At 34.2% G+C, this 22,557-nt stretch overlaps 1 protein-coding gene across 2 annotated transcripts in view; it reads left to right on the forward strand.

Moving 5' to 3' along the window:
* The first annotated feature begins 412 nt into the window (after positions 1–412).
* SFT2D1 (SFT2 domain containing 1) overlaps positions 413–22,557 on the forward strand; it is a 40,356-nt gene continuing 18,211 nt past the window's right edge. The window contains exon 1 of one of the 2 annotated variants that reach the window (XM_074309353.1): positions 413–713. In XM_074309353.1, coding sequence (XP_074165454.1) covers positions 651–713 — 63 coding nt within the window. In that variant the 5' untranslated portion in view covers positions 413–650. The remainder of the gene's footprint in view (positions 714–22,557) is intronic. The other variant, XM_074309352.1, reaches the window with a different exon arrangement.

Raw genomic sequence — 22,557 nt, forward strand, 5'->3', positions numbered from 1 at the left:
GATTTACTGCCTTTTTCCAAGTCCCACTTCGGGGCTATTCACACCTTATTTTGTCCCAGTTCTTGAAGGATTCACTTGCACATATTTTATATCAATATATGCATATATAGATATTTATGGATATGTATATGTGTGTACCTATTTAAATAGAATTTTAAAAAATGTCTATAAAGGCTCAAAGGGGATTTCTTACTTTATGAGAAATGAAGGAAGCACCTGTTTCTGTACCCCTTTTTTGGCGTCAGTAATTACAAAAATAAATTTCTGGTTTAGTCACCTTTCCGGGTTAACGCCGCGTGAAAGATCCGACCAAAAATTTTTGTAAAATTCACTGCACTGCCGGGAGGGGGCGTGGCCTCAAACCTCCGGAAGCTCGTGGATTGGCTGAGTTTCAGGGGTGGGCGGGGCTGATTGAGCCGAAGGAGCAACTGGAAGAGGGTGAGGGAAGGGAGAGCGAAGAAGGCGCATGCCCAGTAGCGCTCGCGCCTCGGGTCAGAGCTACTGAACTCTGGGTGCGGCGCCAGATCTTTGGTTCTCGCGGCGTGTGAGCCCCGGCTTCCGCTGGTCTCGTGAGGTCGCGGTTTGCTCCGTTCCCCGGTGGCCGCGAGGAAGGCTCTGCGGGACCGCAGCAGCCGCTACCGCGGGCTGTCATGGAAAAGCTGCGGCGAGTGCTGAGTGGACAGGACGACGAAGAACAAGGGCTGACCTCACAGGTAATAGGCACTTTCCTATACCCTTAGCGTCAGACACGCCCCCTCCTGCTGCGGTTCCCCTCGGGCCCCAGTCCTCTGAAGAGGGCTACACGGATGGCCTCGGGGGCATACCTGATTGGTCGAGATGGAGGCCCCGCCCCCGGCCTCCCAGACCGGGGCTGGCCTTATGAAATCGTGACTTTTCGGCCCACTCCGCCCTACCCCCAACCGGTTTTCTCTTTCCGTGCTGGTTACGGCGCTTCTGTCGCTGCTTTTCCCTGCGCGTTCCCAGTATTCCGAGGCGGAAGAGCCCTTAGAGGCTATTTCCGCCAATCAGCTCCTTTTACAGATCGGGAAATTAAGTTCTGGAGACGAGATGACTTGTCTTCTCCCCCTGTTCTCTCTCTCTCCCTTTGGCCCGTAACTCTTCTTCTGGGTCCTAATTCGACACTGATATAATGAGGGGCTGGAGTGAACTTTTGGAGTCCCTTCCGACTCTCTTACCGAGGTCCTCTCTTCCCTCCCAAAAAAGTATAGTCAGTAGGAGAACTCCAGTTGCGAAGATACATTTTTTTTCTTGACCTTTTGATCTATATCAGAAGAACTAAGAATTTTACAAAATATTACATTTCCTTGCTCCCTGTGTTTTCCCGTCCAGCGCTGCAGACACCCCTCTTAAGGGTTGGGGTCACAGTTAAACTTTTGCTCTTAAGTAAGAAAATAGGAGGATTTATAGCGTTATGAACGCTTTCGATAAAGATGACAAAGTGCAAGAAAAATAGTGCATATCCATGTATATACAGCATAATTCTATAGAGTATATAATAATGTCATATATGTGCCATATAAACATGCATATTTATAAATTATGAAATGTAACATGTACATTCTATGTACAGAGATAATATATACATATATATGCATATGTATGCATACATATGTATATGTTATATACATATATAATATAATTATAATATATATTATTATATGCAATATGTCAAGTTCTTAAGTCTGGCTGTATTCATGTTCCTTTAGAGTTCTCCCCCAGACTAGTTTTTCTCCTTGTACTCTCCTTGACCTACTTTCTGGATTTTCCTCAACTTTTCTTCCCCATCACACTTAGATTTTGCTTTCTGATATATCTTTTGTGGGTGTCTTATGTTTTAGATAAGATTATAAGCTGCTTGGGGGTAAGGACTTAGGTTTTCTTATCTTTGCTTGTTGCCAGTATACACAATACTTGGTCACTATTTAAATTTGATAGCTAATTACTCAATAAGTGATATAAACAGTGCTTTTTTCCCCCCCTTTTAAAAAAATTATAATAGTTTTTCATTTTTAAAATACATGCAAAGATAGTTTTCAACATTCAACCTTGTAAATCCTTGTCTTCCAAATTTTTCTCCCTCCCTTCCCTGCACTCCCCCTCCCCTAGGTAGCAACTAATCCAATATAGATTAAACGTATAATTCTTCTAAATACATTTCCACAAATATCATGCTGCCCAAGAAAAATCAGATCAAAAAGGAAAAACAGTGAGAAAGAAAGAAAAAAGCAAGCAAACAACAAAGAAAGGGGAAAATACAATGCTGTGACCCACATTCAGTGCCCACAGTCCTCTTTTTGGATGTAGATGACATTCCATCACAAGTCTATTAGAATTGGCTGTACAGTAAGTTAGTTTGTGTTTGTTTTTTAAAGGCTATGGAGGTAAGTGATTTGCCCAAGGTTACATAGCTAGTAGTTAAGTGTTAGTATCTGAGACCAGATTAGAACTCAGGTCCTCTGACTCCAGGGCTGGTGCTCAATCCACTTCACCACCTAGCTGCCCCTCCAAAAAGTAAGTTGAGGGGAGACAGAAATCATTGTGAACTTAGGTGGTCTAGGAAAAGAGAGAAAAGGAGAATTTGAGTTGGTCACGTGAGTAAGGTAAGTACTTTGTAAAGAGATTATTATTTATGTCTGGTGTTGTGTGCCAGGCATTTGAGTACAAAGATTAAAAACCAAATAATTTTTGTCTTCAAAAACTTTGCAGACTATTGCAGAGACACTTCAAGATACATACAAGGGTATTGGCAGGGGAAGCACTAACAACTGGGTGGACTTAAATGTCTTATAAGAGATGGTGTTTGAGCTGGACTTTGAAGGAAATTAATGAGTCTGCTGGGCTGAGGTGAGAAGAGAGTTCCAGGGATAAGTTTGTATAGGTGCTTTTTTTTTTTTTTTCTTTTTTTTTTCTGGAAGAGCAGGAAGTAGGACATTCTGGTTGGAATCTAATGTGTGAAGGAGAATCATTTATAAATTTTTGGAAAGATTGACTGGGATCAGATTGTGAAGGGCTTTAGATGCCAAACCAGAAGAGTTTTTATTTGATTCCAGAAGCAAATAGGAAGCCACTGTAGCCTCTCGACTAGGGTTATAACAAGGTCAGACCTATGCTATAAGAGTATGACTTTTATCGTATGACTTTGGCAATTGTGTGGCAATAGATATTGAAGCAAAGAGAGATTGGATGGAGAGAAAACAATTAGGGTGCTATTGCTATAGTTTAGATGAGGACCTAAAATAGCATAGCAGCTGTGGACATGAAAGGATGAAGAATGAGAGCTTTTGTGGAGGATGAATCAACAAAAAAAGGAAAGTAAGGGAATTTGTTGAATGAGATATTAGGGATGACTTTGATGTTTACAAACTGAGTAAGGAGGAGATAGAGAAGTTAGGAGAAAGGGAAGGGGGAAAGAGAAGGAGAAAGACACATGCAGAGACAGACAGCTTCAGAAGTTAGTAGAATTTAAAAGAAAGGGTTTTGTTTGTTGTCTTTAAGGATAAGGTGATTTGTGCATTTATAGATCCTGAGTTCAAAAATGAAAAATAGAATTTTGGATGGAGCAAGTTCTCCCTCTCCTACCTTCAACCCCACTAATAGAATAGGAATGAAATTAACAGTATAGATGAAACTGAGGCAGCAAATTTGTGTGTTGCCCAGTCATATAGTTTCTGAATGACAAACAAAACAAAACAAAAAATCTAAGGTCTGAAACTTTTGATAGTTGTTGTCTAGTGCCCCCCCTTTTTTTTCCTTTTTAGTATAAATTTGTTGTGAGGATCCTGCTAAAATGTTATTTCTAGTTAGTGGACTAGAGTAAAAATTAAGATTATGCACGGAATTTCAGTTGACATATAAGTATATGTTTTTATGCCTTCTACTCCTTTCCTACTCTTAACTCCTAAATATATTTATAATTTGAAATTTTTGTTAAATCTTTCTGATAATGGTACTTATGTTTGAGGTTCATCAATAAGTTAGGCGGTTACTATTACTTTACGACTGAACAGAAAAAATCCTGGAGTAATTCTTTTTCAACACTATCATATAATTTTTCTATAAGATGACTTGTATGGAAAAGGAGAAAAGATCACAGGATTTCAGGATTAGAAGGAATCTTAGAGGCTATTTATTTTACCCTTTCCTAAACAAGAATCTTTTCTGTAACATACCTTAAAAATGGGCATCAAGCATTTTTTTGAAGATCTGTCCCAAGAGAGAACTTGCTACTTCTTGAGATAACAGTTCATTCCACTTTATTTATTAGATTTTTCCTTACATGAAGCTTAAAATTACTTTTCTGTAACTTGGATCTATGGCTCTAAGTTTGGAACTTAGTTATCAGTTGAATTAAATGACTTTTCATCTACCGTCTCCCCTTTCCCATACCTCTATTTTTCTTTTTTTCAAATTAAACATCCCCAGGTCCCTCAGCTAGTTGTCATGTTTCAGTCACAAGACCCTTTTCTATCTTGTTTATTACTCTTTTATATATTCTCTAGCTTATACATGTCCTTAAAATGTAATGTCTAAAACTGAATGACATATCCTGGATGTAATCTGACCAAGGCAAGTGCTGTCATAGGTGCTAAATAAAATGGTTCCCTGTGTTCTTTTGCCATTACAATTCTCATTTTAGCAGAGCCTCCCTGGAAAGGCATTATGACACCATTCTAAGTAGATCTACTTAGATTAGTGAAGGCTGCCAGAGTACCAAAAACCATCAAAGATGAGGCACTTTTGCCAAACCTAGTAATTCTCAGTCATGAGAACCTTACTGTTATTGATGCTACTTACTGTGCCTTTTGAGACTAAACACTTGGCTTTCCAGCCAGCCAGAGCTGACAAAAATGGAAAAATATCAAATAGTGTGCCAACTTTTGGCTCAGGAAAATAATGGAATATATAATAATACAGTGGTAGACTGGATTTTGGGCATTGGGGACAGCAAAAAGTTCATCATGAAATTTACACAGGCATGTAAATATGAGAAAACTAATGGTTACTTGATTAGGTAGAGTAGACACATGCATAAAGCATATTACTAGTGACCTATTCTGATATACAGAGTGAACAGAAATTAAAGATGTTGAGTCTCTTTTATTATTTTTATTGTATTTTTAATCTTAATTTAAAAAGTTGGCAGTGATTTTCCTTATAAAGGATTATCACATTTTATTTTTCTTAGTAGACACAAATATTGATTTTAAAATATATTAATGTGGATTTAAATTTTTGTTGTCTATCCATGATCTATTGTTGCTACTTATTTGTTCAGGAAGAAAGTTCTTAGATGAATTATCGTGTGGAAGTAACAGTCCTATGTTTATTTAAAAAATATTAACTGAATAAAGGTAAATTGTCTTAGAAGAAAACAGGAAAGATAATGTCTCATGTTTGCTAAAATTGGTTTGAGGTTTATAAACTATAGCATCCTATTATCTACCAGTGTAGTATTTTGTGTAAAAAAAAAAGAAAAAGAAAAAGGTAGAAAGGTTTTTCTCATGATGAATTCTTGATGATTAACTTTTTTGTTTGTTTTTTGTTTTTTCTTTTGAAAAAAAGGGGGGTAATAAATTATTGATATAGTGTTTTAATATAATTTTTCCCAACAAACACCATATATACCCCTTCATATAATAAACTATATTATAAAAATAAAATATATAACATAAACTCTCTCAGAAATTTTTAAAAATACTGATTATTGACAAAAGAGATGGATATATATTTTATATTTGTCAGTATATTAATAATGACTAATCCTTCTTTAAGATCATGCTATGCAAATTTATCACATACTGAACTTCTTGGTAGCTGTTGTTTTTAGACTCCCTGGGCATTCTCTTCCCTTCCTCAGTGAGTCTAGTCCCCTATCTTTTATCCTCATACTAGGAGCTAAATTTAGTTTTATACATACATATTGATACCCATTCAAGTAGACTAGATCCCAAATTGTTAATCTTTTAAATTCCCATGTCTTACTTTTCTACTCTACGTTGTCTATGTGGAGATGGTTATCTCTTTGACCTGTCATCACTCACAGGTGATCCATTTCTTTGTTCAGGAACTCTGAAATTTTTTTATCTGATCATAATAGTTTATTATTTCAACTTTATATTTTCATATCCACTTCCTTTCTATTGGTTCTTAGCCTGTTATCTAAAACATTCTTGTGTGTCTCCCATCCTTAAAAACAAACCAAAAATGTGATCCTAACATCCCTGTAAATATTCTCATATCTGTCCTCTTCTTTATGATTAATCTCTTTGAGAAAGCTAACCACAATATCTGCCTCTACTTCCTCTCTTCTTCTTCTTTTTAAACATCATTCAGTTTGGCTTCTGATCTTATCATTTAAGTGAAATTGCTTTCTAAGGTTACCAATGATTTGCTTTTGTTCTCCCCCTGAATGATTTCTTAATTACCAAGTCTATCAGTTCTCAGGTCTTGATTCTTTTTGACCTCTCCATCATTTGACCTTTGATGCTGTGCAAATCTATCAATCCTGAACTCTAGGTAGCTGTTGTTTTTAGATCCCCCAGGGCATTTTTCCTTCTTCTGTAGTCTAGTCCCCTATCTTTTGTCCTCTTACTAGGACCTTTAGTTCTATATGTATTGATGCTTATTTGGAAGTTTAATCCCAGAACTTGAATAAGTTATATAACTATGTCATGCTCACAAGAAAGAGCACAGGTAAAAGGCAGATGTTGATGACCTTTTCCTTCTGGATATTCTTCTTTAGGTTTTCATGACACAACTCTCCTCTGGTTCTTTTCCTACCTGTCTTCACTGCTCTTTCTCATTTTCATTTGTTGAATCTGTATCCAGATCATTCTTAGTTTTTGTCAACCCCCTGTCCTCTTTCTCCCTTCCCTACCTTGGGGGACTTGAGTTTCTCCAAAATTCTGTCCCATTCTCTTTTCCCTTCTTCATTTATATTATATCTCCAACATGAGCAAGTCACTTAATCTCTGTTTGCCTCAGTTTCCTCAACCTTAAAATGGTGATAATACTACCTATATTCTAGAGTTTTTGTGAGAACAAAATGATTATTTGCAAAGTTCTTTGCACAGTACCTACCACATTGTAGATGCTTAATAAATGCATTTCCTCTTTCCTTTTTTGATTTTCCTCTTTTCCACGTACAATAACTTTAGGTTTCCTTACCAGCTTCACTAAAATACAAATTTTTACTCGTAACACTCAACACTCAAAACTCATAACACTATTCTTATTGTCCCATATCATACTTTTGTGCTTTTCTATTATTGAAGAGGAGACCCTGAAACTCTGAAAATCCTTGAAGGAGAAAATCTCCTTCAACTCTGCCTCTAGAAGGGACCCTGCCCCTAGGGACAAACAGTTTCATCCTTGTTATCTTGTTGAGGTGGGCTCAGTCCTGAAACTCAGTGAATTCAATTCAAATTCTAGCTCAAGCTGAAACCCATAGAGGAGCCAACTTGGGATTTCACCCGCAAGCCTCCTTCAGCTTGTAGCCAAAGCTCCCATTATAAAAAGAGCTAAACTAAAACCCTCTCTTTTCAGAGGTTCCAAACATGCCAGCTCCATGTTTGGCATGCCAAGGGTCTCTGTCCACTGGAATATTCTTTCCAGTGCCATCCTCTCTTTACCCTCACCTATTTCCCTAACCAGACTTTATGCCTCTCTGTCAAGATTTCTAACCTTCCAATCCCCATAATAAACCCTTTTATCAATCTATGTTTTCTGATCTGTAAGTTCTTTTACAGAGAACCTTCAAGTCTCCAGAAAGGAGTTCCCAAAACTCCCTATTCTTGCGCAGAATCCCAAGGGGTTGCAGGGGAGCCAAACCTCTCCATTTGGTTCCCTGAACCCCGAACCTGCCACTAGACCTTATCATTTAACTCCATGACCACCAGAAACCCTAATTTCATTTTGGTTCCCTAAATCTAAACCTCATCATTATTACTTGCTCTTGTGTCTTCTGTATATATCATATTAAAATTGAAGTGGGGGGGGCAGCTAGGTGGTACAGTGGGATAGAGTACCAGCCCTGAGGAGGACCTGAGTTCAATTATGGTCTCACACATTTGACACTTCCTTAGCTATGTCACCCTGGGCAAATCACTAACTCCAATTGCCTCAGGGGGAAAAATTAAGTTGGTTGCTTTCCTGTGTGTCCATATAATTCTCTTTAGAAAGTTCCCCTTTTTCCTCCTTAGTGCAATTGCTCCTTATTTCATGCAGAGATGACTTCTGCTGTAGAATTTTTGTCCATAGGAACTTTCTCATGAACCTTTTAAAATATGCTTTCCCAAAATCTTGAGGGCCTTCTTTATCACAGACTCTGAAAGGGAATAAGTTTTCTCTTCAAAGTAGTCATTATTTTTACTTGAGCAGTCTGTTCTTCATTGATGAATGTTGGATTCAGAATAGAATTCTTCTGAATTCTTGCTGAAGGATATTCTTATGGCAAGTCATAAAGATTATTAATTTTTCTCTTCTTGGCAGGGAAAGATTTCCAGGAGATGGATATGTGATTGGCATCCTCCATAACTTTTAAACCTCTCAGTCATTTCCTCTTGAGGTTTAGTCACCTATGTTACTATTGAGATTCATCAACATGTTCTCTTTTTATGCTTCTTTGATTCCTGGACTTCTTCATATAAATATATTTTTAAAATATAATAATATTTTCCCCCTCCTTTTACCTGTTCTCTTTCTTTTGAGCATGATATGGTTATACCTTATTCAAGTTCTGGGATTCATTCTTCCAAATATGATTGATTCCAAGGGTAAATTTGTCTCTGTATTAAAATTTGTACTTTATTTTGGTTGTTATCTACATTTTATGCATTTGCATATAGATATTTGAGACTAAGGTTTTTAATATGATTCTTTTCTTAGATTTTTGTCTCCTTTGTTTGGGGGTATCTATTGCTATACTTCCTACATTTTAGCTACTCTATAGTATATAATTTGGTGAATATACAGTCATTTTTCTCTTCCTTTCCCACTTACCCTTTAATTTAATGTCCTTTTGATTATATTTGCAAGACTCCAGGCAAATACTTCTTAAAATTTTTATTTGTATTTGCACAATAGGTAAGCATTTTTGTATACAAGGTACTGTCAAGAATATTAAGAGTAAGAAAATTTAAGTGACTTAGCTAAGGCCTCACAGCAAATGTCAGTAAAACTCAGATTTTCCCGATACCAATGTTAGGCCTTCTGCTATTCTGCATCACTCTCTCCTCAGCCCACTCCCCCTTCAATATTCTATATCTATCAAAGTATCAAGTTGGGTATCCTAGCATATGACTAAAATTATCATCGTAGATAATTTACTACGTTTATTTGAGCCTCTTCCAAAACTTGTGGCTCTGTTTGGGAAGATATGGGCAATATCTCTGAAATCTTTGTTCTTTTTGTTGAGTCATATGGCTTTAAAAAATTAATGAAGCACTGAGTCAGTTCCTAGGGCTTGCTTCAAGGACAGCTTGTTGCTTCTGGTTGAGGTTCCCATTCTCCAGTATTTTTTCATTCAGGGTATCTCATTTCTTTGATTCTACACTACAAAGTATTCATTGGACACAGGATAGTGTCTAAAAGGAAAAACCTGCTATTATTGCTTCTCATTCTCATTATTCTTTGTGGCCATGGATCTAGTAGTGACCTCCCTTACTCCTCCATCTTCTTAGAGATCTGTCTGTACTGATTCCCTGTTCTGTGTGCATATGATCTCATGAGAAATAGAATTTTCTTAGCCTGGGAAATGTAGTCCTTTCCTATCTCAACCTGTTACATGAGAATCAAATGGAATAATAAATAACTTTTATATAAATACAATACAAATAATATTTAAAAAAATATATATATATATAAATAACTTTTTAAAAATGGTAAATGTTCTCTACAAATATAAGATATTAATAATAGTAATGATAAATTATATTGTTAGCAAAAGTTATTATAACAATAAATTATATTTTTAGCTATGGAGCAAACTGCATATAATAGGATACCTTATAACAACTCAAATTAGGTAATTAAAAAGTTAATGTTACATGTTTTCATTTAGTAAGATATTAATAGAAATCCTCATTAAGTGGTATGCTCCCATCCCCAAAGTCACACTCATTGTTTTTGAAACCAGTTTCAACATTTTTCAACTTAACTCAAAGTCAAAGCCATCTGAGACTAGAAATCACCATTTTTTATAGAATATAATGTTATTTTCATTTAAGGAGATGAGTAAGGGGAGTCATTTGACTGTTTTGTAATTTCTATTAAGTCCCAATTAAATTTGAACTGCTTCAGAACTCCACTGTTGAATAGTTTATTTATGGGTATGAATATTGTATGATTGTTAAATAATGAAAGAAGCCATATGTAAAATAAGGACCTGTTGCAGACATAATGTCTCAGGTTCTAGATCTGAGCACAATAGGAGCATTCAGAATAATAAACTCCTTATCACCTGGGAAGGTATACTGATTTCAAACAGTAATACTTCCTTCAGTATCCTCAAAGTGTTATGAAAAAGTTTATATTGTCCTATTGAAAACCATTAGATCAGAGAAATTATAGTTAGGATTGTTGTTAGCAAGTCAATCACAAGTTTTTATTTAGCACTTGCTATGTTCCAGAGTAGTATGTACTTTGCTGAGCACTAGGGTTACAAGGAAAGGCAGAAATAGGAGCTCACATTCTAATGGACAAGATAACATGCAGATAATTTTGTACATACAGGATACAAAGATAAAGATACAGAGGTATTGTATAAATGGAAAGTGATCTCAGAGAGAAAGGGCTAGTAGAAGAGAGTCAGGAAGTAGAAGGTAGACTTTGAGTTGTCTTTTACTTTGATTTATTTTTTATTTTTCCAAATATATGCAAAGGTAGTTTTCAACATTCACTTTTACAAAACCTTGTGTTCCAAATTTTTTCTCTCTCCCTTTCCCCACTCTCCTCCCATAGACAGCAAGCAATCCAATATAGGTTGTACATGTGTAATTCTTCTAAACATATTTTCATATTTATCATACTGCACAAGAAAAATCAGATTAAAAGGTGGAAGAAAAAACAAGGGGAAAGAAACCAAGCAAGCGATCAACAACAACAAAAAGTGAAAGTACTATTTTTTGATCCATTTTCAGTCCCCATTGTGTACTTTCTCTGGATGCTGATGGCTCATTCTATCACAGTCTTGAAATTGACTTGAATCACCTCATTGTTAAAAAGAGCAATGTCCATTAGAACTGATCGTCACATATTCTTGTTGCTGTGTACAGTGTACTACTACTCACTTCACTTAGCATCAGTTCATGCAAATCTTTTTAGACTTTTCTGAAATTAACTGTCTCATCATTTTTTATAGAACAATAATATTCCATTGCATTTATATACCATAATTTATTCAACTGTTCCCCAACTGATGGGCATCCATTGAGTTAAGACTTGAAATAAGCTAGGGAGGTTAGGAAATAAGAGTAGAGGAGAGTCAGTCAATAAACATTAAGGGTACTATATACAAGGAACTGCTCTAAGCTTTAGAGATACAAAAAGAGACAAAAGATGGTCCCTGCCCTCAAAGAGCTTACTATCTATTGGGGGAGAACTCTTGCAAACAAATATATACCAAGAAAAGTATATACAGGATAAAGGGGAGATAATTAATAAAAGAAAGGCTTTGGGATTAAGAAGAGTTAAAGAAGACTTCCTGTAGAAGATGGGGTTTTAGTTAAAACTTAATGAAAACTGGGGAGGTCACTATTCAGAGTGGACAAGCATAGAGGACATTCAGAGAGAATTCCTGGAATCAAGAGATATGGAGTTTCTTGTTGGAACTACCGGGAGACCAGTGTCCCTGGATCAGGTTATGTGACAGAAGAGAGAAGTAAGACTTGAAAGGCCATATATAAGAGTGAGATTATGAAGGGCTTTGAATGTCAAAAGGAGGATTTTGTTTTTGTTTCTGGAGAATATAGAGAGTTACTGGAATGTGTTGCCTAGTGGAGTCACTTAGTTGGAACTTCTTCATGTTAGGAAAATCACTGAAAATCACTAATGTCTGAATGGAGTGAGAGCCTGCAGTAGAGTGGTGACAGTGTCAGAAAAAATGTATTCAAGAAATGTTGCAAAGGTGAAATTAACAGGCCTTGCCAACAGATTAGATATGGGAGGTGAGAATTAGAGGGGTGTATAGGCAGAGGGGATTATCAATGGCATGTGGGGAAAAATGCTGAACAGGCAGTGTAATTGGGTCATAAAATGAGTGGAGGAGGAAAAAAGAAGACTGGAAAGGCCAGGGATATGAAGGACTTTAAGTGTCAAGTAGTATTTTTTCTTTGATCTGAAGTTAATAAGGAACCACTAGAGTTTATTAAACAGTGAGATAACATGGTCAGATCTACACTTTGGCAACTGAGTAAAGGATAGATTGGGACATAGTTAACATGTCAAATATTTTGCAAACATAACTGGGCTATATAAATGCTAGTTACTATCATCATTCTTATTAGTGGAATGAATTAGAATAAAAATGTCATTGATAAGATAGTTTTATGAGTGGAAAAAAAGGAGATATACAAAACATATGAAGGTAGAAATGACAACACTTGTCTGCAATATGGATATGAGGAGAGAATGTGATAGAGGAGTCCAAGATGACATAGGCTGTGATCATGGGTGAGTGGGAAAATGTTGAATTTCCAGTAGTACTAGGAAAATTAAAAACATGAGTTCTGTTTTTGGACATTACAATAGTAGGACATCCCATTAAAAATGTCCAAGCGGCATTTAGGGATGCAGGACTAGTTCAGGAGAGAATAAGGCTAGATATACAAATCTGGAAATCATCTTCATAGAGATGATAATTGAACCCTTTGGAATTGGTTGAATCATCATAATTTAGAAATAGAAATAAAGACCCTGGATAAGACCTTACTATAGTTACTAGAGTGACCTATGTAAGGATCCATCAATGGAAACTGAGGTATGGTCTCATAGGTAAAAGAACCAGGAAAACGTAGTGCTTTGAAAACTTTGATAGAATCTAGGAAGATTCTCTGTAGAGGTGATCACTTGTATCAAAGGCTTCAGAGAAGTGTAGTAGGATGAATATTGAGAAAAGATCATTATTTTTAGTTATTAAGAAATCACTGATAACTTTGGAAAAAGAAGTTTTGAGAAATAGGAAATTAGTTCCTATGATCACCATAAACTAATTTTTTTTTTTGGCTGTTGTTGAGGTAATTGGGGTTAAGTAACTTGCCCAGGATCACACAGCCAGGAAGTGTGAAGTGTCTGAGATCACATTTGAACTCAGGTCCTCCTGACTTCAGGGCTGGTACTCTAGCTACTGTGCCACCTAGTTGCCCCTAAACTAATCTTTCTATAGAGATTGCTAAAAATACACTTTTCTGCATAGTTATTTATATATAACAAAACATTAATTCTGATAATCTGATATTTTGTAAAAAATGATTCTACCTCTCCTCTCTAAGCTTCTCTTTTTAGTCTACATTTATCTATTGCTCTATGCACTGCACCACTTAGCTGCCCCTAATAATTTTTTTCTATTGAATGATGTTCTTGATTTTAAATATAGATATTTAATTTTCTAACACTGTAACCATGAAATAACCCATAAAATGCAGGAAAGAGGAAAGGCACCATGGGATAAGAGGGTCTGGGATTGTGATTTCATAACAACCCTTAGATTAAACAGGCAAAGATATTATCTACCTTCTCTAATCATCTTTTTGGTTTCATTGGTTTTTGTTTTGTTTTTGTTTCTTTGCTGAGACAATTGGGGTTAAGTAATTTGCCCAGGGTCACACAACTAGGAAGTGTTAAGTGTCTGAGGTCATATTTGAACTCAGGTCCTCTTGACTTTAGGGCTTAGGCCACCTAGCTGGCTCTTGGTTTCATTGTTAAACTATTTACTCTGATGAAAAACATATGCTTCAGGGTGAGATGGAAAGTGGTAATAACTCTACTCCTGCAGGTTCTGCTGTTGGAGTTGGTCTACTCTACTCAGAAGGCCTTAGGTGGATGCTGTCAATGGCTGGAGGAGTGTCTGAAGTGACCATCATATCATTTACCCACAAACTTTCCATTTTTTCAATTCTCTCACCACATGCTTGAGAAGTTACTTTAGCACTTTCTGGAATAATTCATGACACTTTTCTGAATACCTTCCTCTTTTTGAGGATATATGGCACCTCTTTTTGTTGTTGTTGCACAAAAGTGAAAAAGAGATTAATAATAAAACATTAGATGCAAATGTTAAAGATTGATTATATATAGTCATGGTATATGTTCATTATAAGTATTAGTTCTTATAAATCTTTCTATTTTTAAAAAAAATTGTATGTGCCATTCCTTATAGTACAATAATATCTTGCTACATTCTTATCTTTTAACCTTGGCCTTAAGAGTTGGTTTTCAGTTCTGCTATTACAGCAAGTATTGATATGAATATTTTTGCATGTACAGATCTTTTACTGGCATTAAATTTCGTAGGGTATAACTGAAGTCATTAGTTAAAGGACATGAACTTTTGGTAATTTTTCATACAAAGTTATTTTTTAGAGTGGTTGGATAAATTTATATCTATAGAGTTGCCAATTAGTATACTTCTTTTCTTCAAAAGTTAACGTCAAAACAAAAAACATAACTTTTAAAAAGTCATTTCTGAAAATATTCAAAGTCATTCCTCACTTCAAAATTGAATTATTATCTGTAACAAAGAAAAACTGTTAAGCAAAAAATACCAAATCCAGTATAACCTGGTTAATAACGCATATAGCACTTGGCCTTTGTATGCTGTTGTCATTTCCCTAGTTAAGCCCCCTGACAATGCCCTCTTGTTTTCTTGGTTAGTTCCCTTTTCCTCATTTTTGCCATTTTACAGAGTGTAAAATAAAACTTCAGTTGTTAAATTTTTATTTATCTTCTAAGTGGTCTAGAACATATCATACTATGAACATTTAGTCATTTATAGAATGTATTTCTTATATAGAAAACTTCATATCCTTTTACTATTTTGGGGAAGTGCCTCTCGCCCTTAAAAGAGTGGTGTCAATTATATACATATATATTAGATATCAAACTTTCATCCAGTGATATTTTGTAAAAAATGATTCCATCTCTCCTCTCTAAGCTTCTCTTTTTAGTCTACATTTATCTGTTGCTGTATGCACTGCACCACCTAGCTTAGCTGCCCCTAATAATTTTTTTCTATTAAATGATGTTCTTGATTTTAGATATAGATATTTAATTATATTAAAGAAAGACCCTTACATAACTATGATTTTTAAAGCTTTTAATATAAATGAGTATTGTATTTTGTTAAAATACTTTCTTGGTATTCTTTGAAATAATCATAGTCTTTTTTTGGTGGTTGTTGTTAAATATGATAATTGTTTTCTCCATATTGATCCATCTTTAGTTCCTTAAATGACTTCATTTTGGTTCTGGTAAATAAGTTTTTGGTTATATTGTAAGAATTGTATTTTAAGTTTTTTTGTGTTTATATTCATTAGAAAATATGGTTTATTATTATTTTGCTGTCTAACTAGTTTGGGTTATCAGGAATAATATTTGTTTAGAAGAGTGAGTTATATATTTTAAATGTTAGAACTCACTAGTAAATCCATTAGACTTAGCTCTTTTTCCTGTGGTTGTTCTTATATGATCAGTTAATTTTTTTTCCTCAGAGATTGGCTTAAGATCTCTTCTTTCTTGTTTTGCTTATTTCTAGATACTTATCTGCTTCCTTTGGTTCTTAAATTCTCACTTTTTGTGGCATATAATTGCAATGAATAAATTTTCTTTTTTCTTTTTTTCTTTTTCTTTTTTGTTTTCTGTTTCTTTGAAAAGATTCTTCATGAATACAATTTTTTCTTCTTTTTTATTTGTATTTTAAAATTCTGTTTTGTGAACTGTGATTTAAATTCATTTGTAAGTTATTCTTTTTTGAGTTTTATTTTTATTTTGAATCATTCTGGAGTTTCTTCCTTGATTTCCATGCTTTTCCATGATTTCCACAGAAGCCTTTCTTTTATCAAGTAATACTGGTTCCCTTTCCTTCATATTAGATTTTTTGATAAAAGTACTGTGGTTTCTTTTTTAGATTTCACTCATTCTTCCTTTTGATTTTAGGATTACTTATATTATCTGCTTTGCATTCAGCTCTTTGTCTTTTTCTTTGAATATTTTTTGATATTTTAAGTATTTTCTTTTTATTTTCCACTACTATTACTCTGGCCCTTTCTTTTCCTCTGATACACATACTCCTGAGTCTTCAGTTATGAAATTTTATAGCAATTTCTGAAAGATATTGAAGACCAGACTTTTATGGGAGCTTGTTAATGCAAAATTGTTTTCTCAACCCATGCATTTTCTTTTTAGTCAGGTGAATTAATTTTATTTATGCAAACACTTTCAATGTGGACATAAGAAAAATACTTTATTACTCTAAGACTAATTTATAAGTTAGTTAATAGTCTGCAGTGACAGAGGAAGTTTATACACAAGTCACTCCTCACATTACCAAAATGAAAGACCTCCTTTGTACTTAGGTATTCTTTCTGCTGAAGCTAGATGTGGGTTGACAAGCAGCTGTTGCTGATATGTAGAATATGTTCTGTGAAAGGAAAATGGATTGATTTTATTTTTTTTATTGTTTCCCCTTCTAATAATACACTTAGGAGTAATCAGATGAAGAAAATTGTTCTCACTATTCATAAGAATTTCAACAGGACTTGGAAAATTTCTTCATAAATAGCATTGATAGTAACTTTTATAGGGAATTATTTAGTGAAAAATGTTATTAATGCTGCCAGGAAAATTATCTTTCCCTTATTTATTACATTTTATAAAACATTTATTTATATTTTAGTTTCATTGCAGCAAAAGATTTTTTTTCAACATTTATGGAGTTTTTTATTTAACTTTTGTGATGTTTCTTTTCCTTGAAATGTAAATTTTTGTGTATTCCCCTTTCTCTCCATTTCCCCTCTACCTATAAAATACTGTCTAGCCTTTTAGATTGATATAAAAATGAGCAAAAATTGAAAAATAATAAACTTTGATAAAATTTCAGCATATAGAAACAAAAAGTAAAAGGGTTTTGCTGTGTATTACATTTGAATAAGCACAAGGATAAGGCATTTACCAAGCACACACTATATGCTAGTCACTGTGTTAAGCACTGAGGAGTACTTTTAAGTGCTTCAAATATGTTGTCTCTTTGAAATAGTATTTGGAGGGCAGTCAAGATGGCAGAGTCAACATTTTTGCTTAACTCTTCCAACATCCTCTTCTGCAATAACCTAGAAAATATACCAGAAAGAATTCAGATCAGGAAAACTAAAAAAAAATCATAGTGAGTCATTTTTCCAGCTCAAGGAAGGTTAGGAAGACAGATAACTGTCTAGGAGAGCAACATGATCATAGTGGCAGCAGCAAGACAGGGCAAAGAGATAACAGGTGACCGTTGATTTAGCACAGGGAGCAGGAACGAGTGCTCTCTGTCAACTTATAACCCACATTACCCAGTTAAAGATCAATAGATCTAGAGCAGAGAAGGACAGAAGTGACTGAGCAGATACTTTGATGTGTGGCTCCTCAGAAACTGAGCAGTGGTGACTCACTTCTAACCTATGGCCTTACATTTAAGTGCCCAGTGGAAAAAATCAGGGTAGACCAAAGGAGTGTCAGCAGTTCAGTTGCTCCAAACCTGAAGAATGTCCCAGTGGGATAATAGTGCCTGAGTCCAGCAATAGACTACTGAAACTTAACTGTACACAGGCCAATAGATCCATACCTGGATCACAAACTCTTATAGCTCATATCATAAATCCAATTAACAGACTTCCTTTTACCACTTTTGGAAGCATTGAAAGCTTGAGACTCCTATCTTCCTGCCTCAGTCTCTGAGTTGTAAATGAGCAGAGCCCAATACTAACAAAGTCTAAAGTCAAGAAGTAAGCTGGAACAATGAGTTTAACCCCCCCCCCCAAAAAAAAAAAAAAAAACAGATCATAAAGTTCAAAACAATAACTTAATGTTTTTAAGCAAAGACTAAAAAAAAAAATACAAATTGAATACATGCCCTACAATAATTTTTAGAAGAGCTAAAGAAACTTTTTAAGAGGAACAAAAAGAAAAAAAACAAACAAGAATGGCAGAAGAAAAAAATAGGAAAAAGAATTGAGAACTATGCAAGAAAGTTGGGGAAAAAATTTAATATTACTGAAGAAAATAACTTTTTTAAGAAATTAGAATTGACCAAATGGTCAAAAAAGAATAAAATCTTTTAAATATGTAAATATTATTTTTTAATGACATGTAAAGACAATTTTTAGCATTCGTTTTTTTTTTTAATAAGATTTTGAGTTCCAAATTTTTCTCCCTCTGAACTCTCCCCCTCTCCAAGATGGCAACCAATCTGATAAAGATTATATGTATAGTCATGTAAAACATTTCCAAATTAGTCATGTTATAAAAGAAGAAACAGAAAAAAGAGGGGAAAAACTAAGAAAGTGAAAACAAGTACAAAGTCTTGCTGAAAACGATTTCTTTAAAATGATTATTGAATAAATGGAAGCTAATGATTCTAGAAGACACTTCCCATTTAAATTTTTTTATTTAATTTGAGATTAATCCTTTTTATTGTATATTATATATTTTTCTCATTTTTATTTATTTTAAATATTTAAAACTAAATACAAAATAAGTAAAAATAGAAAAAGAAAGACAGAAAAAGGAAAGAAAAAAAATTGTCATGTGCCTAGCAGAACATCAAGGAGGCTTCAAAATTTGTAATAATAAATTTCCATTTCAAAAAAACATATATAAAAAGAAATTATATTCATGGCTATCCATCTTTTCTTTGCTTCCTTGCTTGTAAGTTATTCTTTTGTTCTTTGCTGTGCACTTTTTTAAACTTCATTTTTCTCATTCATTTTCATTCCCCTCATATCCTTCAAGCAGGCCACAGTTAAACATTGGATAGATTTAAAATTGTAAAAATATTTATATGTATACATATATACACATACATTCATAAACACTCAGATATGTTATATATTCATATATACATCTATATATTTGTATATACACAAACCTACATGTACACATACATATATACATACACATTTACACATATATAGACATGCATTTAAAACAATAGTAATATGGCTAACACATAGATTTTTCTCGTTTAAATCTTTTAAGTTTGACTTTGTTTTAGATCAGTGGTTACTGGCCCTATTTTTTCTAATAAATTCTACAATGATCCTTGTTATTGTATTTGTATGTATCTCTTGTTGTCTGTCTCTGCTAACTCTTCTATTTTAGTTCTTTAGTACTTCTACTTTAGTACTTTTGTTGGCCTGCTATTACTTAATCCCCCCCCCCACTTTATCTCATTCCTATTAATCTACATACCTTTTCCCAGTCCCATTATGCTAAACACTCTTCTGTACTTAACCTTACTTATCCTATGCTACCTTTTCTTTCCCTCTTTTTCCCTTCCCCATTAATCTAAACACCTAGTCCCATTGCAGTAAGTCTACACTCTTCTGTACTCAATCTTAATTTATTTCCTCCTCCCTTATTATTTTATAGATTTTGGAGTGTGCTATAGCCTTCATGGTTATATGTGTTTTGTTCCCTATTTAACCCCTTCCTGATGTGAATAGGTTTTCTGAACTACCAGCCCTCCTCCCCATCTAATGGTTCTGTGTCAGTTCTTTCTCTGCACCTCATTTATACTGCATAATTACTATTTTTACCTTTTCCTAGAAAGTTTTGCTTTTTAGAATCAAATAAGATTCTGTTCTTCCCCATTTTTTCTTTTGAATCTCCCAGTTTCTGATGTCAGTCTTAGATGTATAAGTTTATATTTTCATGTATAAAACATAAACTGTTTTTGTTAAATCTCTTTAAATTAGTCTTTGATACTAGCTCTTATACGTTAAATTTTCTATTGAATTCAGATTTGGTTGAGACAAAATCTTGAAAATATGAAAGTTCAGAGAATTTTTTTTCCATTCATATTGTGCTTAGTTTTGCTGGATATGATATTTTTGCCATAGGTCTAGTTCTTTTGATTGTCAGTATATAATATTCCATAACTGTGGTCTTTTATTGCAGCCGCTGATAAATACTATATTATTCTAAATGTAGCTTCAGCATATTTGAATTTGGTTTTTTGTTTGTTTTGTGTGGGACAAAGACCTCGAGCTCAAATAAATCAAGGAAATTTCTCAAGGTAGAAGCAGAAAGCAATTATATTGCAATTTTGCAAGAAAGGGCATCTCTTCCTAACAAGCAGTCAGACAAGGGACAGAAAGCAGACAAAGATTATATACAAGTAACACTCCCCATAAGCTGGACCTCTGTTATTATTAGTCAGGACAAATGACCTCACATTCTAAGTTGTAAATGAGGAATAACTTTTAGCCCAACCACATCTTCAGGATTATTAAATTACTTCATATGGGAGTTTTAATGTTGAGGTGGCCATAACTTAGTCTCACATTAGCATGAGGGAACGGGGGCTTGGAGTTTCTCATAAGTCGGATGATTTCTGGTAAATGAAACTGAGGTCTAGGAATTGAACAAATTTATTTTACTGACTCTGAGGAGTCTTCATTTATAGCCCTCAGTTTCTTGTAAAATTTTCTCTTATTCTGAAGGTTTTGAAATTTAGTAATAATGTTCCTATATGTTTTCCTTGTAGGATCTCTTTTGAGATGGTGTCTGTGGATTTTTTCTATTTCTACTTCCCCTCTTGTTCTATTACTTCAGAACAATTTGATTATTTCTTGTAATATTATGTCAAGGTTCTTTTTTTGGTTATAGCTTTCCGTTAGACCACCTAGCTGCCCCTCCCAATTCTAATTTTCAAAGAATTTTTTTTTTCTTTAAGACTGGATTTTTTTTTTTTTAAGTTGGCTAATTTTTTTTTTTCATAATCTTGTTTTTCTTGGATGGTTTTTATTTATTTAATTTTTTTTTTCCTCCATCTCATTTGATTTTTGAAGTCTTTTTTGAATTCTTCCATAAATTCTTTCAGGAGAGGTAGCCATTTAATGTTACTCTCTGGGGTAAGAGAGACTTATTTTATTTTATTTTTTTAAACTTCAGTGTTCTTGGTCTTTCTTATTTCCATAGTAAGTTTTTGTGACTGGGTTCTTTCTCCTTTGCCTGACTTTTTTCCCCCCCATAAAAACTTATTAGTGTAAGAACCTGTAATCTTTAGGGGAGATGAAGGAGGATGGTACCTCTGACTGCACTTCAGTTCTCCTTTTGATTTGGAACTTTAAACCAAAAACTCCATCCTCCTGCAAGTGCCAGTAGCCAGCAGCATCTGTCCATTTGTTTTTGTACTCACTCTGCACTGGTACTTTCTATACTGTCTGGAAGGTGAACGTTCTTTGTTTCTCTCTGAGCCCAGCTAGCCCCAGGACTTCCACCTGGATATTTCTTTGGAACTAGCTTAGAGGTAATTATACTTCACACCAATTAAACCAGGTCCTAGGTTCTGGTCTTCTTGAGTTGTTCCAGGATGACCCTGTTCTGCCCTAAATCTTAATTTGTTTTTCACTGCTCTGTGATTGCTCAGATACAATTTTGTTTTGTTTATGGGAAAAATCTGGAAAGCTTGGAATTTTCCAACCTATTCTTCCATCTTCCCAGAATCTTCTCTCTCTCTCTCTCTTATTCTCTCTCATACTGATTTTAGTTTTGATGATTTAATGATTTGAATACACAGATTTGGAAATAATGCCCACATCAATAATAAATCTTTTTATGTATGTCAAAATGTCTGTTAAATTCTTTGTTTTGTAAAGTTTACCATATCCAGCAAATAAACTCTTTTTTAAAGAATGAATTCATGATATAAAGGCACCAGGATACAAAGAAAATGGAATAATTTGTGCTCCTCAAGGAGTTTACATTCTATTAGGATAATTTTTAAGAAGTGATATAATCTTAATTCTGAAGAAATAGTCTAAATATACTAGTTAAAACAACTATGTGTACTACCTTAAGAAACTTCTTTGATAATAATCATTTTCATATCTAAGGGCCCCTTACTTATATCTAAGGGAATTAGGGACTCACTTAGAACTCTTAGCATTTTTTTATATAGGAAATCCCATCTAGTACTGATCAAGTTAGTAATATTATGGTTTTATTTCTAGTGCATTTTTGAATAAAGGGCTTCTATCACCTTACAGTGGTATGAGGTTATTTTCAGAAATGAAGTAGGATACCCATATTTCTCAGTATTGTAGATGTGTGCATTTAAATTTTTATTTTTTAAAAACATTTTATATTTTATTTTATTTTTAATGGTATTTTAATTTTCCTCATATGTCAAGATTTTTATCATTCAATTTTACAATATTTTGAGTTATAAATGTTTCTCCTTCCCTCTCCTTCCTTCCCCTCTTCCAAAAATGATGGGCAGTTTGATAAAATTTATACATGTGTTGTAATGTAAAACATTTATTAGTCACACCTATAAAAGAA

This window comes from Sminthopsis crassicaudata, chromosome 4 (assembly GCF_048593235.1).
Source record: "Sminthopsis crassicaudata isolate SCR6 chromosome 4, ASM4859323v1, whole genome shotgun sequence".
In the NCBI taxonomy this organism is placed as follows: Eukaryota; Metazoa; Chordata; class Mammalia; order Dasyuromorphia; family Dasyuridae; genus Sminthopsis; species Sminthopsis crassicaudata.